The sequence below is a fragment of the Helobdella robusta genome (genome assembly GCF_000326865.2).
Source record: "Helobdella robusta unplaced genomic scaffold HELROscaffold_54, whole genome shotgun sequence".
In the NCBI taxonomy this organism is placed as follows: domain Eukaryota; kingdom Metazoa; phylum Annelida; class Clitellata; order Rhynchobdellida; family Glossiphoniidae; genus Helobdella; species Helobdella robusta.
In genome coordinates this window covers 44,872-59,463 of record NW_008705287.1, presented here as the reverse complement: position 1 = coordinate 59,463, position 14,592 = coordinate 44,872, and the positions used below count along the sequence as shown (strand labels likewise).

Here is a 14,592-nt window from a genome sequence, read left to right as displayed (position 1 = left end):
TTTATGATACGATAAAAGCAAGGATAGCCCGGGTAATAAGCGCTTATGTATATATATATATATGTATATATATATATATATATAATTGATATATAATATATATATATATACCAATGTATTATATATATATAATTATTGATGAAAATTACAGCAGTATCTATAGTCATGTTGGCCACAATTAATTATTCTCGATGATGTTCCATTATTAGAGCAAGCTGTGCAGCAGAGTCAAACGCGTGCACGACGTCTTTGATTAGACATCGAGATCAGACCCTGGTTTTAAGCAGTAGTTTTGGACTTGTGCCTATAAAAGTCGTCGAATGCTGCAGATAATATCATGTATTGTTATTTATGTATGTATAATCATTTATATTGTATTAAGCTTCAGTATTGATTTATGAATAACTGAATTTGTTAATTGTTTCATCATGAATCACGAATAAATTGTTATAACATGTTGGTAGACACCAGTACTAACTAAATATCACAATCCCACAACTGAATCTTGTTAACCGACTGACAGTCGTTCTATTTGAGTGACATGTTATGTGAAAAAGATGCATTGGATGTTTTTGACAAAACACAAAAAATCGCTATCAACTGCCATCTATCTTCAAAAGAGAACCCGACAATGTTGATGAGATGTTATAGTCATTTAATAAAATATCGAAAAAGGTGTTCAAAAACGTAAAAAAACTAAATAATTCAGATATGGCAAAAGTAACCTATGAGTAATAAGCAATTGAGAAAAGAAAATGGTTTGTATAATAAAAGTTATTTTGTAAAACATCGTCATCATAATAATCGTCAATAACATCATCATCATCAGCATCATCTTCCACCATCATTCAAAAGAATTTCATAATCAGCACCAACTTCCCTGCTAGATCTTATAATAATTAAAATTATCAACATCTCAATTAAAACAAATTATACAAAACGAAAATAAACAAACAAAAAAAACTTAACCAAACATAAGTGGGAAACAAAAACAATAACAACAAAAACAACAATAACAGCAACGTGCAATCCAATCATAACCAGATGACCCTGCCATCTTGACCCAGCATGACCTTTTGAGAGGTCAACAGTCTGAGAGCTTCAGGAAAAGCCTTGTGTTCTGCTGTTTTGACCCTTTCACATAGGTCATCCTCGGTGTCGTTTGGCAGGACGGGAACTGTGGCCTGGGTCAGTATGGCACCCCCATCTAACTCGTTCTGTTGTGATGTGTGTGCGTGTGTGGCGTTAAGAGCGCTGAAGAAAGAGCACAACGTACCAGCAGTATCATTTTCGAAAAAATGTGAAAAACAACAAAGCAGCAACATGATTAATGCTGATGGACTAACCGACACAAAATGAACTGTACAACCGGAAACTCGAACTCCGGCCTGAAGAACCTGCCTGTGGACATGAAGGCCTTTGAATGAGGGCAGCAGTGACGGGTGGATGTTCAACATGCGTCCTCTCCATTTCTCTACAAACTGATCTGTGAGGAGGTCAAGTTTTGTTTGTTATGCAATGTTTCTTTCCACTGGTCATCAATAATAAGATGATTGTCTATTACAGAATGATGTTACATAATGTTTTTCTGGATGGATATGTCATAATGTGAGCTAATTGGCTGCAGCATGTTATGATGTTAACTGATTGGTCGTTGCATTTGATTTTGATGTTAGTCGATGCATGCGATTCTACATGATTGGTTGCTGCATGTTTTGATGTTAACTAATTGGTTGCTGTATGCATGTCATACAAACCGGAGACTATCCTCATGAAACCAGCCAGACAGACAAAATCAATATTATGTGATTTGAGATGTTGGTCGATTCTGTTGTCAAACTCCTCCCGACTTTTGAACTGTTTGTGGTCGACCACCTGTTAATCAGTGCACGAACGTAAGCCTCCATTAACTGAACAACCAACCAATGGAAAAATGAAAAAATCAGTTGATCAACCAAACATTTGATCGACCAACCAAAAGACCTGCCGACTGACCAACCAACCAGCCATCCAGTCATCAACCAGAAATTTTAAACCGACAACACAACATACACATACAGCCGAACATACACATGTTTGAATGCTGGCTTGTTGGGCCCTCTGGAGACCGTATGCATCAGCAACATTAGATACAACAAGTGTGATTGAGTATGGGGAGTCATGTTTCAAACTGTCGTCAATCAAGGCTTGTAGGTTGGTCCCTGTGTAATTGAGGTTCATTCATACTGATGCTAATGATGATGATGTTGTCTGATGATGATGATAATTTGGCAGTCAGTGATAATGATATGATAATAATGTAAATGATTGAATGGTACAGTAATTTAGTTAATTTAAACAATATTGTAATGATAGTAATGTATGAAAGTTATAGGGATGATGATGATGAGAGTGAACATCATAATTAACATAAATTTAAATTAAAGGTTGCTACATTAAAATGAAAATAGTAAAATTATGAAGATCATAATAGTGCTGACGATGTAAATGACTATGATGATGATGATGTTGATGATGAAGAAGAAGAAATCACCAGACCTGAACCAGAAATGAGTACAGCAACCTTCTTCCTACCCACGGACGATGATGATGTTGAATGGTTCCGATCTGGAAGCTGGTGACTGTTGAGTTTCCATGACTGGTGGAGAGACTCTAGCAAATTATCAACTGTGACTTTCTTGTCTGTCAGAAATGAAACAACAAACAAAACTCAACAACAAACAACAGCAACCAACCAACAATCATCAACTACAAACAGACAATCAACAATAAACAATCAATCAATCATCAGTCACCAAACTACAGACAACTCCCACAAAATCCAACACCACTCAACATCACAGTATTGGATAGCTGAACTGCTTGAAAAATAAAATACATGCCATTTATGTTTACCATTGAATTTGCTCAAAAAAAGCCATCCAATTGAGATTTTTGCTAGAAAACCTTTACACATGTATGCATAATAAACATTGAGTTACGAACATTATAAAATAAGAATTAAGAGTACAACGCAACAAAAACCAACCTGCCACATTGGAGCACTTCTCAACAGTTCCAACAATAAAAACTTCAACATCACCAACAGCAAAATTCTTCCTACATTCCTCCTTGATATTTGCATTTATCTCCTCCACCACAACTTGCACGTCCTGTCGACCAACCACCAACACCACCCCCAGGCCACAATTGAACGTTCCCAGCATCTCATCCTCTGTTACGTTGCCCTGTTATATCATTGGTGGGTGAGAGTGCGTGTCCATCAGCCGAGCAATTTGATTGGTTAAATAATGAATGAGATAAATTGTTATTTGAAAAGTTAGCTTAATACATGATTTGACTGGCTGAACTAAATAAATAGCTTGGTGAAATTTAAACCACTTTCTAAGTTTTTCTATCTGTTGGTCCTCTAGTAAGCAGCTCTGAGAATAATGAGCCACTTAACAATCCTTCTTTATTTGCTTACACCAGAGCTGCAAGTTCACTGCTTCAAATTAACCAGGCAAACATTGCACTTCAAACGTTACACACACAATCTATGCTCCGAGTTGACAGTGGCAGTATGTGGCACGGTGGAACAGTAGTTTTTATAAAAATAAACTTAATTAGATTTGTCCTTTACCACCAACACGCAATAACATGAGCAATTGAAATACAATTCAAAATAATTCAACCATGCTTGGGCGAAATCCAACAGGCAAAACATCAAAAATAATTTTCTTTCTTATCACAAGCCTCAATAATTTCCTTCTACCCTCTTACACATTCTCCTCCTTATCTCACTCAATTTCTCCGAAACTCTCACAAATCCTCCTTCTTATCTCAGTAATTTTTTATTCTCCCCTACACCTCCATGAATCTCCACCCACTCTCACCAATTTCCTCAGCCACTCAAAGAGAACAGGGACTTTCCACTTGAGTGCATCCATTTTAGCTCGAAGACCATCAGGAAGAATGCGACATACATTTCCGGGCAGACCACCCCCCGTTATGTGGGCACATCCCTTGATCAGACCATGTCGTTTCATAAGGGGTAGTAAGTAGGGCACATAAACGTGGGTTGGCGTTAACAGGAGGTCACCTGTTGCGTGGTGTGATTGGTTGGATGAGGTAGATTGCTCATAAAATTATGAGATCTATAAATCTAAAAATGGTCATAAAACCTGTAGTGACATGCGTAATAAAAGTGACTTCTTTTAAAATTATTAAACAAGACAACAAGAGATGTCAGACAGCTGCTTACACACAGTTGTCTTTCCACACGGCAACACATCCGCCATGGAGATTCCAGACACTTCCAGAATCTTCCTCACCAGACTGTAGCCATTGCTGTGAAGACCAGATGACGACAAACCAATGAGTACATCACCTTCTGCGATCTGGTTGTTGGTTGTCAGTGGCAGCAGGTTGGTTCGCTCTACAACCCCGACTGCAAAACCAGCAAGATCATACTCGTCGGTGTGGTACATACCTGGCATCTCTGCTGTCTCTCCCCCTGGACATCCAGCAAATTAATTGTAGGAACATTTCTAGATATATTTTATAATGACAGCTGGGATAAACGCAAAAACAAAGAAAGAGAAACATACGAACCAACAAGCGCACAGCCAGCAACACGACACGCAGATGCGATGCCTCTGATGACGTTTTGTGCCATGCCACTAACCAACTTGCCACAAGAAAAGTAATCAAGAAAGAAAATTGGTTCAGCACCATGGCAGAGAACATCATTGACGCACATGGCCACCAAGTCTATCCCAATGGTATCGTGCTTGTTTGCTGCTTGAGCTATCTGTTAACAAAAACTAATAAATATGTCTCTTGTGATTTGCAGTAAATTAACAACACATATTAAACATAAAATATTAATTACTCAGGAAAGCATTCAACGTGAAGGTCAAACAAACAAACAAACAAACAAACAAACAAACAAACAAACAAACAAAACAAACAAACAAACAAACAAACAGTAAGAATAATCCACCTTTAATTTTGTGCCAACTCCATCAGTGCCTGAAACAAGAATTGGGTCATTGTATTTTAATTGGGCCAGGTCAAACATGGCACCAAATGAACCAATGTTACTCATGCAACCAGACCTTTTGGTGGAAAGGGTGATGGGTTTAATGCTGTCAACGAAAAGGTCACCTTCAATTATGTTGACCCCTGAACTGGCATACGTCATGGAAGGTCTGTGTTGAAGTTATTATGGTTTATGGTCAACAATTTCAACTATTAAATTTAAATAAACAGTATTTATTTATTTTTTTAAATAATATAAAATCGAAAAATGGCAATGACACTGAATGAAAAAATGCAGAACAATGTTTGAATAATAACAAAAAAATAACATAAAAAACATTTAAGCACAAACTAAGCTGGAAAATCATGTCACATTGATGTTAAAAACTAACCAAATAAAGAAGAAATCAATCATCAGCCACTGAATCAATCATGAACATAGAAATAATTTTAAAAACATAAGACAACACAAAAGCTATCTCTCTCACCTATTCACGATTTCCCTGCAATCTCCATGCTGATGATGATGTCGATGAGAGAGATGTTGATGTGGAAAAAGATGACAGTCACTTCCCGCCATGGACCTCCATCCAATATCTCTTCTGAACTGCTTGCCCTCGAACTCTACTACATCGGCCATCTTAGAAGCCTTTGCTGCTGCATCTTTCAGGGAAAAAGTGGAAGTGGCTACCAAGGTCATGACCCTGCCTCCAGATGTCACGAGATGGCGGTCAGGGATGTGCGAGGTTTTTTCTGATGTTTTTAATTCAACTCCGGCGTGGAAGATCATCGTATCAGATTGGGAAAGAGCTTCATGTAGGTCTACAGTAATTTTTTGGGGTGAGTTCAAGACGGAAAATAAATTTGTAATCAGCAATTTAAAAAAGTTATTTTAATTAATCTAGCACTTTTATAAACTGAGTATAAATTTTCAATTCTCAATTTTTAAGGTCACACAGCTGTAAACAAAACACCCTTATGAATATTGTAATATTGTAAACTGCAAACAAAAGAACACACATAGCCAGACTATCTTATTGGCATAACATTTGATAAATCATTGGCCCATTCAACATAAAATTCCTTAAAGTGATTAGTACACCATTCAGAAGCAACTACGAATAACAACCAACAACGATTTCTAGTTTATATTTTTTATTGGACAGAAACAGTTGATAACATTTTAATGAATGTAACTGTGACAGCGCAATTAAATTAAAACGAAATCATATCACAAATAAACAACAACAACAATAACAGTTATATAATAATAATAATGATAGAATAACAATAATAATAATAATAATAATAATAATAATAATAACAATAATAAACAGACTTGTGATTGGACGACCTTTCACAATGTCACCTGGATAACCTTCGCTGGCCAGAACAATGCCCAGTGCAAACTTGTTGGTCTCGAATTGGACAAGGTCAGAGTTCAACCTGCCTTCAACACAACTCAACATTACGGCATACAAATCTGATTTCAAGAGTGGCAGCAGCACCTGAATTATAATTTTGTTGTGTCATGAGAATCATCAGCCATGGCAAACAATAATTTTTAACAACAACAGTTTACAACAAAAGTTTCATTGTTAATAGTTAATCCTTTCCACCTAAGTTCACAAGAAAAACCTCAAGTCATCCTTCTTATAAGCATATCAGAAGTAACTAACTCCAAAATAATAATTAATTATACATTTCGACGTCACAAAAAGCTTTACATTAAGAAGAAAATACACAAACTTGAGTTTCTGGGTCACCGAATCTGCAGTTGAACTCGAGAACTTTTGGTCCACTGTTGGTCATCATGAGACCAGCATACAAAACTCCTGATGTGATTGACAGTCATGTAGTTTCATTGTGGTCATATATGAGATACAATGTGATGGTACGCAAAACTACAGTAACCTCAGTTACAACAGTGGCAAGAAGGAAATCCAAATGTTTTGTGATTTTATACAAAATGAAGTTATAACAATTAATGATTTTCATAATAAAAATATTGATGATTGATGAAAAGCGTTCTCTTCAAAAATCATTTTCGTCAAATGAAAATTCAAATGAGAATTTTGCAGGCTAATCAAGAAATCACAAATCAATCATTCTCACACCTAACCAACCAACCAACCAACCAACCAACTAACCGGCCAACACACACCAACCAACTAAACAGCCAACAACCATCCAACCAACCAGTCAGTTAACTAGTCAGCCAACCAGTTTGCCAGCCAACCAGTCAACTCACTAACAAACCAAACAACTTATCAACAAACCAATCAGTCAAGAGACCTTTGAATGGTAGTCCTTCATCTTTCATTGCCCTCAATGTCTTCTTTAAAATCTCATTTTCTATCTCCAACATCTGACTTTCAGACACCTTTGTTGGTTGAACAATACAACAAAATCATTCATGTTCAGACGCAATAGGTTAAGAATTTAAAAAAGCATAAATAAAAAATAAATAGAAACAAAATCAAAAATGTTTAGTCCTTACCTAAATAAAGAAAAATTAAAGCGAAAAAAAGAAATTGGAAAAAAATGACATGTGAATCTTACCTTAGTCACGGGGCAGTAGGCCCCCATCCCTCCAGTGTTTGGTCCCTCATCCCCCTCCAACAGCCTCTTGTGATCCTGACTCGCTGGCATGCTCACCAACCTCTCACCATCACAAAAAGCCAGACACTGATCAGTTAGTTCAATCGTGAAAAAGGTCAATTACAATTAATTATCAATGATTTTTTTAAAGAAAATTTATTAAACTTATTGATCTATAATAACAATCAATCAAATAAATAATAATCAATCAAACTAAATAACCAATCAACTAATCAACCACTGAATAAACCAATCAATCAATTAAATAGCCAATCAATCCAATGAATAAAGCAATCAATCAATCAACCAACTAAACAAACAAACAAGCGATCAAACATCAACCAACCAACCAACACCACAAACAACTCACAGAAACTTCTTCCCCAACAAGGAGCTCCTCAACCACCACAGTTGATCCTGCTTCTCCAAATATTTTTGACTTTAAAAAGAATATTCAACTAAATAAATATTTAAATAAAAATGAATCAAACATTAACATAAAGAAGAGAGTTATTTATACATTAAGAGGAATCATAAATATAAATGGATGAATCCTCCACCTCTGTAAGATTATCATCAACTTGTTAACACTGAATGCAAATGACACAAAGAAGAAAAAACAATTTAATGTCACTGGACTCCATGCAAAAATGTAACAAGACACATTAATTGATGAAATGTAATTAATACAAATGATGCTGTTGATACAAAGTATCATTGATACAAAGTATCATTGATACAAAGTATCATTGATACAAAGTATCATTGATACAAAATATTGATGTCAATACAAATAAGTTGTTCACACAAATGATCTTGTTCACACAAAATGATATTGATACAAAGTATCCTTGATACGAAATATTGATGTTGATACAATACAAATGATGCTGTCGACACAAATGAAAACCTCCAGCATATCTTGTACAGCCTTGCAGGCTTCCTCCTTGTCCCTGGCCACCACCACCCCCTTCCCGGCTGCCAACCCACTCGCCTTCACCACCAGGGCTGCAAAGTCTGCACTGAAATTAGAGTTAGACAATGATCACTATTGTCATTTGGTGGTCCATAAAATGCAATACATTAAACACTATAATAATCATTCTTAATGATAAATGATGTATTAAACAGGATAAAATAGAAATGAGTGAATAGTGAGAATTGAAATATAAAACTAAGTTAACTTGTTAATGAAAGCTTTGGCATCCTGGCAGTGATTAAAAGATTTCCACTTGGCTGTTGGAATATTGTGCTTGTCCATGAGATGTTTCATGAATTCTTTACTTGACTCAATTTGGGCTGCCTGCTTGCTTGGACCAAAACATGGAATACCTATTTTTAGTTTAATTATTATTCATTATGATTATGTTAAAACAACTTAAATCAATCTAGAACACATTTTTATATTGTGATCCAATAGGAAAAAAGCATCATTAAGATAAAGCCCAATAGCAAACATAAAATCATTCATTATTAAATGAAACAGACATGAAAATAAATTTGATAGATATGATGAAGTGACTCTGATAATATATGAATATAACAACCATGGAATCAATGTGCTCAAAAAAAAACCAACAAGAATAAGCTAAACTGCTAAACTAACAACCTCTCTTTCATATCACAAACCTGCCTTTGTTAGATCATCCGTCAAACCATCTGCAAGCAGATTTTCTGGACCAATCACAACTAATTTTATATCATTTTTCTGACACCACTCAACAATGACGCAATGTTTCTTCAAGTCGAGGCCTTATGAATAAATTTTGAAACGTTATCAAATCCATTTTAATCATATCATCTTTTGAAATTAACAAAGCAACCAACTACCAACAACCGACCTAACTGACGTTTGATCTTTCCTTTCACCAACTCCGTGCCACCATTTCCAGGGCAGACAAAAACGTTGGCAACGTCTTCTGATTGTGACAATTTCCAAGCGATAGCTTCTTCACGACCCCCACCCCCCAACACTAACACGGAAACCATCGGTAACTTAATTTCAAATACTAAAACAGACTACACGCGAAATAAAACGATAATAAGTTATTTTCCATGCATAAACAGTGCATAGAACAGACAAAAATTTAAATATTTTTTATTAAACTTTAACACTGCTATTATTATGTTATAAATGTTAATTAAAATAATTTAATTAATAACAAAATAAAAAACGTATACAGAATTTATTGATGAAAATGAAATTATTTCAATTAAATTTTTTATTACACTTCCTTTTAAACTGTCGTGTAAACAAATAAAATGTATTAAAATCAATTAGTATTTGAAATTTTCTAGGAGCAAATTTCGAAATACTAATTTAGGTTACAAATATGAGCAATCGAAGACACACGACGGCCACAGCCAGATTGAAGCAGGATTATATGAGGATCAAGCACGATCCGGTTCCGTACGTCTTCGCTGAACCACTGCCCAGCAACATTCTGCAATGGTCGGTTGTGTCAGTCTGCTCTTCACACTAACACATACACACTCTCTCTCTCTCTCTCTCTCTTTCTTCCCTCTTTTTTTCTTTTGTTTGCCATTATTTTCTTCATTACATTACAAAACTTTACTACATTGCTTACTACTCAATCAAGCTCCCTGTGTTCCATGATATGGCAGTAACTGTAACTCTTCTTTAAAAAATTGTATAGTTTGCTAAGGCTCCTAAAGCACCTTGAAAAATGTCTTTAACTTAGTAACTTAAATACAAAAAGTAACCTTTAAAATATGATTTATTTTTATACTTTTTATTTTTAAAATTAACTCATGAATTACTTACTGCTTTTCAGCTATTGTGTTTTAACTTTCCTTTAGAGCTTAGTTTAGTTTAATTTAATTATTTTCTGTATAATATGATATGAGTTTCATATGACATATGAGTTTCAGTTTATAACTTGGAATAGCTTATTTTGTTATATTATAATAATAATTTATAACTGTTCTTAGTTTTGTAATTTATATTTGATGAACGCATGGTTAATGAGAATTTAATGCTGATTTTATTGATTTTATTTAATTAAATGTTAAGTAACCTATTTTTTCTATTATTTTTTGACATAACATATAATTAATAACAATAACTACTATTCATAATTTTTTAACTTTTCTTTGTTTTTTGATTTGTCTTTTAATATTTAATAAGCAGTGATTAAGTTCTGGTCATTCAAATATAATCATTATTAAAAAAACCTCTTCAACTATTAAAAGCACTTGACTTTTACTTTCACTTTAGGCATTACGTTGTGAAAGGTCCAGAAAAATCTTTATACGAAGGTCATTTCATTTTAAAAATTACTTATCATAAAAAAATTACAAATTAATTAATTGATTCCAAACACTAGTATTTAAATCTTCCACAGCTTTCATATATCATGTTGAAATTTCAGTGCAGTATCTAAAATGACAACATAACTTTTTACTTGCAAAATTATCAACATAAATAAATTTAATAAGATAATACAATATAATTAACTAATTTAATTAAATTAAATAAATAATAAAACACAGGAGGCTATTACCATGGAAAACTGGTGTTTCCAGCTGATTTCCCATTCAAGCCACCTAGTATCTACATGATAACACCAAATGGAAGATTCAGCGTTAATAAAAGGTAATGACTTTTTTCTATTATTACAATAATCCTAACCTCAACTCAACTTTCAGCACACTATAATCTTTTCCTAACATCTTTATTTTTTTCATATACATACAGGCTCTGCTTATCAATCAGTGACTTCCATCCAGATACATGGAACCCGGCATGGGGAGTGGCCACCATACTAACCGGCCTCCTAAGCTTCATGGTATGATTGCAATCTAATTTGATACAAACATTTTGATTACAGTAGTTTTTATTTTGATAAAACTGCTCACAGACATGCAATTAAAGCATTTTTTACTAATTTATATTTAAATTTATTATACTACTTTTTGTGCACATTTAATGTGCACTCATTTAATGTAGATGCCTACAATATTGAAAAAATAATTCAAAGCACATTCCTTGTCTTAAGTGTTTTCAAATTACATCATATTTTTAAACATCCAACACCTTGCTTAACTTTTATTTTTTTCCTATAGCTAGAGAAGAGTCCAACATTGGGAAGTATTGAAACCTCTGACTACATTGTTAGTTGAGTGATGCATTTGTTTAAATTACAAACTCCCATAATTTTTGAGATTTATGTGAGCTTTTAATTAGAAAAATTAACTCCTGAATGAACAGAAAAAACAATTAGCCTGGCAGAGTGCTGAATTTAACTTGAAAGACAAAACATTCTGTGAATTATTTCCTGATCTTGCTGAAGTATGCCTCTTACCATCATTCTAATGTTGATTCAAACTTTTAAATTCATTTGATGAACAACTTGCCAAACGTGCAGACATGCATTTCACGTTTGCCAGTTAGACCATTTAGCAACAGTGACGTGATTTATTACACTACAAGTTCTCATTTAATGTTCATAAAAAAATTTGACCAAACAGGAAATAGAGGTCGAACTAAAGAAACGAGAGGAAGCTAACAACAAATCAGAACAAACCAAATCAGGGAAGAGCATAAACCTGACTATCAACGAAATAGCATCCAACAATGGCAGAATTTTAAATGGAATCATCACAAATTTAGCATTTTGTGCTGGTTTGGCTGTGTTTGCTTATATGGTGAAGCATGTTATAAGTTGTGTGCTGGAGGAAATGTGATGTAAATAAGGTCGATGATTGGATGGATAAGTTGAATGGGAATATAAACATTTTTTGAAGCCTTCGATTTAATCTATATATTTTTGTAGCTGACTAAGTTATAAGTTAATAGTAATAGCGTCGGGTTGCCTGGAAAAACTCAAAAACGTTTAATCTAGCTTTTCAGCAAATGTTTCATCTTGTACATAAAACTATTAACATTTCACAAATTTTTCATTTTAACAAGGTAATCAACTAACAACAAAATTAAACAGTCCATAAAATTCATAACGCACAATTCTATCGCTAGCGCTGGGCACGTTCGCCTTCTTTGATTTCCTACCTTTTCATCATGTGCCCGTCGGCATGGACTCACTTCACTGAGCTGGAAGATGCGTAAGCTAAGTTTTGAGGTGTGAACATTGTATTGAACGAGTTTGTGTGGTCATTGTATTGTAATTGTATTATGTGGACGCATTGGTAGAGCCCATTTCTACTTTTTGTAAACAAGTTAAAAGTGAATCGAAGGCAACAATGCTGAACGAAACGACTGAGTATTCTATGGCGGTGGTTCCCTGGACGTTCAACAATCCGAGAATTAGTGAAAAGTCAAAGGATATCATCTACTCGTTTAGCAAACAAATTATAAAGTTAAATCAAAATTTTGATCTTGAGATTAATAGAGAACAAAACACTGCCTTCAAACTCTGGAATGGAGCCTTTCTGTTAGCAAAATACTTGGATGACAGAAGTATATATCCGGATGGTTTCTGGGTAGGAAAGCGTTGTTTAGAATTAGGTGCCGGTTGTGGCCTTGTAGGAATTGTGGCTTGCACGTTGGGGGCTGAGGTCATCCTAACTGATTTGCCGGAAGCTACAAATCACACAAGAAAATGCTGTGAATTGAATTACGACGACAAGATGATGAGACAAGGTAGGGTGGAAGTTGTTAACTACACTTGGGGTGATGAATTTCCAAATCTTCATGATAGAAATGATTTTGACTTTATATTTGGTTCAGACATCATATATCAACCTGATACAGCCATGAAGTTGATTGGAACATTTAAAATGTTGTGTCGGCCCCAAACACAAATTTTGCTTTCTTATAAGAACAGAGGTCTCGGAGAGGATGTAGTTTTTGATTTGTTGAAAAATGAAAATTTTAAATGTTTAAAAATTGACAGAAAAATTCATACAAATGAATTCAAAAATTCAGATTATGATTTATTTCTTATTAAAAAAACATAAAAAGAATAATTTTTTACATGCAAAAACAAAACAAACTTTTGCATGCTTTGAAAATTACAGTTCTGTGTGAATATTATTAAATGTTTAAAAAAACTTATTCAATTGTTAATAACTTTAAAAATAAGCTTCGGGAAGCTTCAACTTTTGCAAACTTGTGTATGTACATCTAGAATATTTGTTGTCTTATATAATTGATAAAATATGTAATCTAAATATAAAATTATTTCAATAATAAAAATTAAATATATACATTATACATAATGAAGCAAAAATTATATTAAAAAATAGTTCAACAAAGTTATACAGGCAGACAATATTTCTGTAGAAATATAAATTAAATAACACACAAGATAAATTGTATAATAAAAAATAATTTTCAATGACTAAATACAATTAATTTTCAAATGGGAATGTCTATATTTGTAAGCAAAAAAATGATAAAGTAATAGTTAATTAATAATTGATATCATATCAATTAAATTCAATGGAGTGTTCTCTGAACTAAATATTGCATGCAGTAAGTAGGCCAACAACGATATTTTGTAATACTTGCTTACTTGCCATTAAATGTGAACAAAATTGAGAGCTGTCAAGTGAAATAAATCAGCAAAATAATAAACAGAGAAGTAGCAGTTCTTACACTGAATGCGGATTCCTACTAATTAATTAATTATTATCTTAATTATCAGAGTATGTTGACAGAACATTGAACAGCTATCATAGAAGTCTGTTGTGATGTGCCAAACATTCACGCTGTCTAATGACGACCTTCACAAATCACATGTGTCATAACATCTATTTGAACAAGTGAAATGATCACAAAATCGATTTAGATTATGATTTGTATGCCTTACATAATGCTCCATTAGCATGAAATATACAGCACAAACAGACATTCTACATGCACTGAAAAAAGACGATTATAAATTATTACAGAACAATAAACACATTGAACGAAGAAGACAAAACAAGAATAAAAAAAATTGAATAACATTAATGATAGTTCCAAAATATTCGTTGTGATGTTTCCCG

General features: G+C 33.8%; 2 protein-coding genes across 2 annotated transcripts; one reads left to right on the top strand and one right to left on the bottom strand.

Moving 5' to 3' along the window:
• Nucleotides 1-636: 636 nt before the first annotated feature.
• On the bottom strand, nucleotides 637-9,612 carry HELRODRAFT_193551 (hypothetical protein; the record flags this gene model as incomplete). Its single annotated transcript, XM_009028242.1, has 19 exons — nucleotides 637-1,217; nucleotides 1,347-1,486; nucleotides 1,758-1,875; nucleotides 2,071-2,201; nucleotides 2,539-2,682; nucleotides 3,029-3,227; nucleotides 3,876-4,081; nucleotides 4,244-4,495; nucleotides 4,594-4,792; nucleotides 4,985-5,192; nucleotides 5,511-5,844; nucleotides 6,362-6,530; nucleotides 6,772-6,857; nucleotides 7,318-7,405; nucleotides 7,585-7,710; nucleotides 8,534-8,645; nucleotides 8,808-8,955; nucleotides 9,253-9,375; nucleotides 9,465-9,612. 19 exons carry the CDS (start codon nucleotides 9,610-9,612, stop codon nucleotides 1,035-1,037), a joined length of 3,114 nt encoding a protein of 1,037 aa, XP_009026490.1. The 3' UTR covers nucleotides 637-1,034.
• A 344-nt stretch (nucleotides 9,613-9,956) lies between these two features.
• On the top strand, nucleotides 9,957-12,330 carry HELRODRAFT_86847 (hypothetical protein; the record flags this gene model as incomplete). Its single annotated transcript, XM_009028230.1, has 7 exons — nucleotides 9,957-10,075; nucleotides 10,862-10,902; nucleotides 11,137-11,239; nucleotides 11,342-11,432; nucleotides 11,710-11,757; nucleotides 11,855-11,935; nucleotides 12,115-12,330. The coding sequence occupies 7 exons, from the start codon at nucleotides 9,957-9,959 to the stop codon at nucleotides 12,328-12,330; spliced, it is 699 nt and encodes a 232-aa protein (XP_009026478.1).
• Between the last annotated feature and the right edge of the window lie 2,262 nt (nucleotides 12,331-14,592).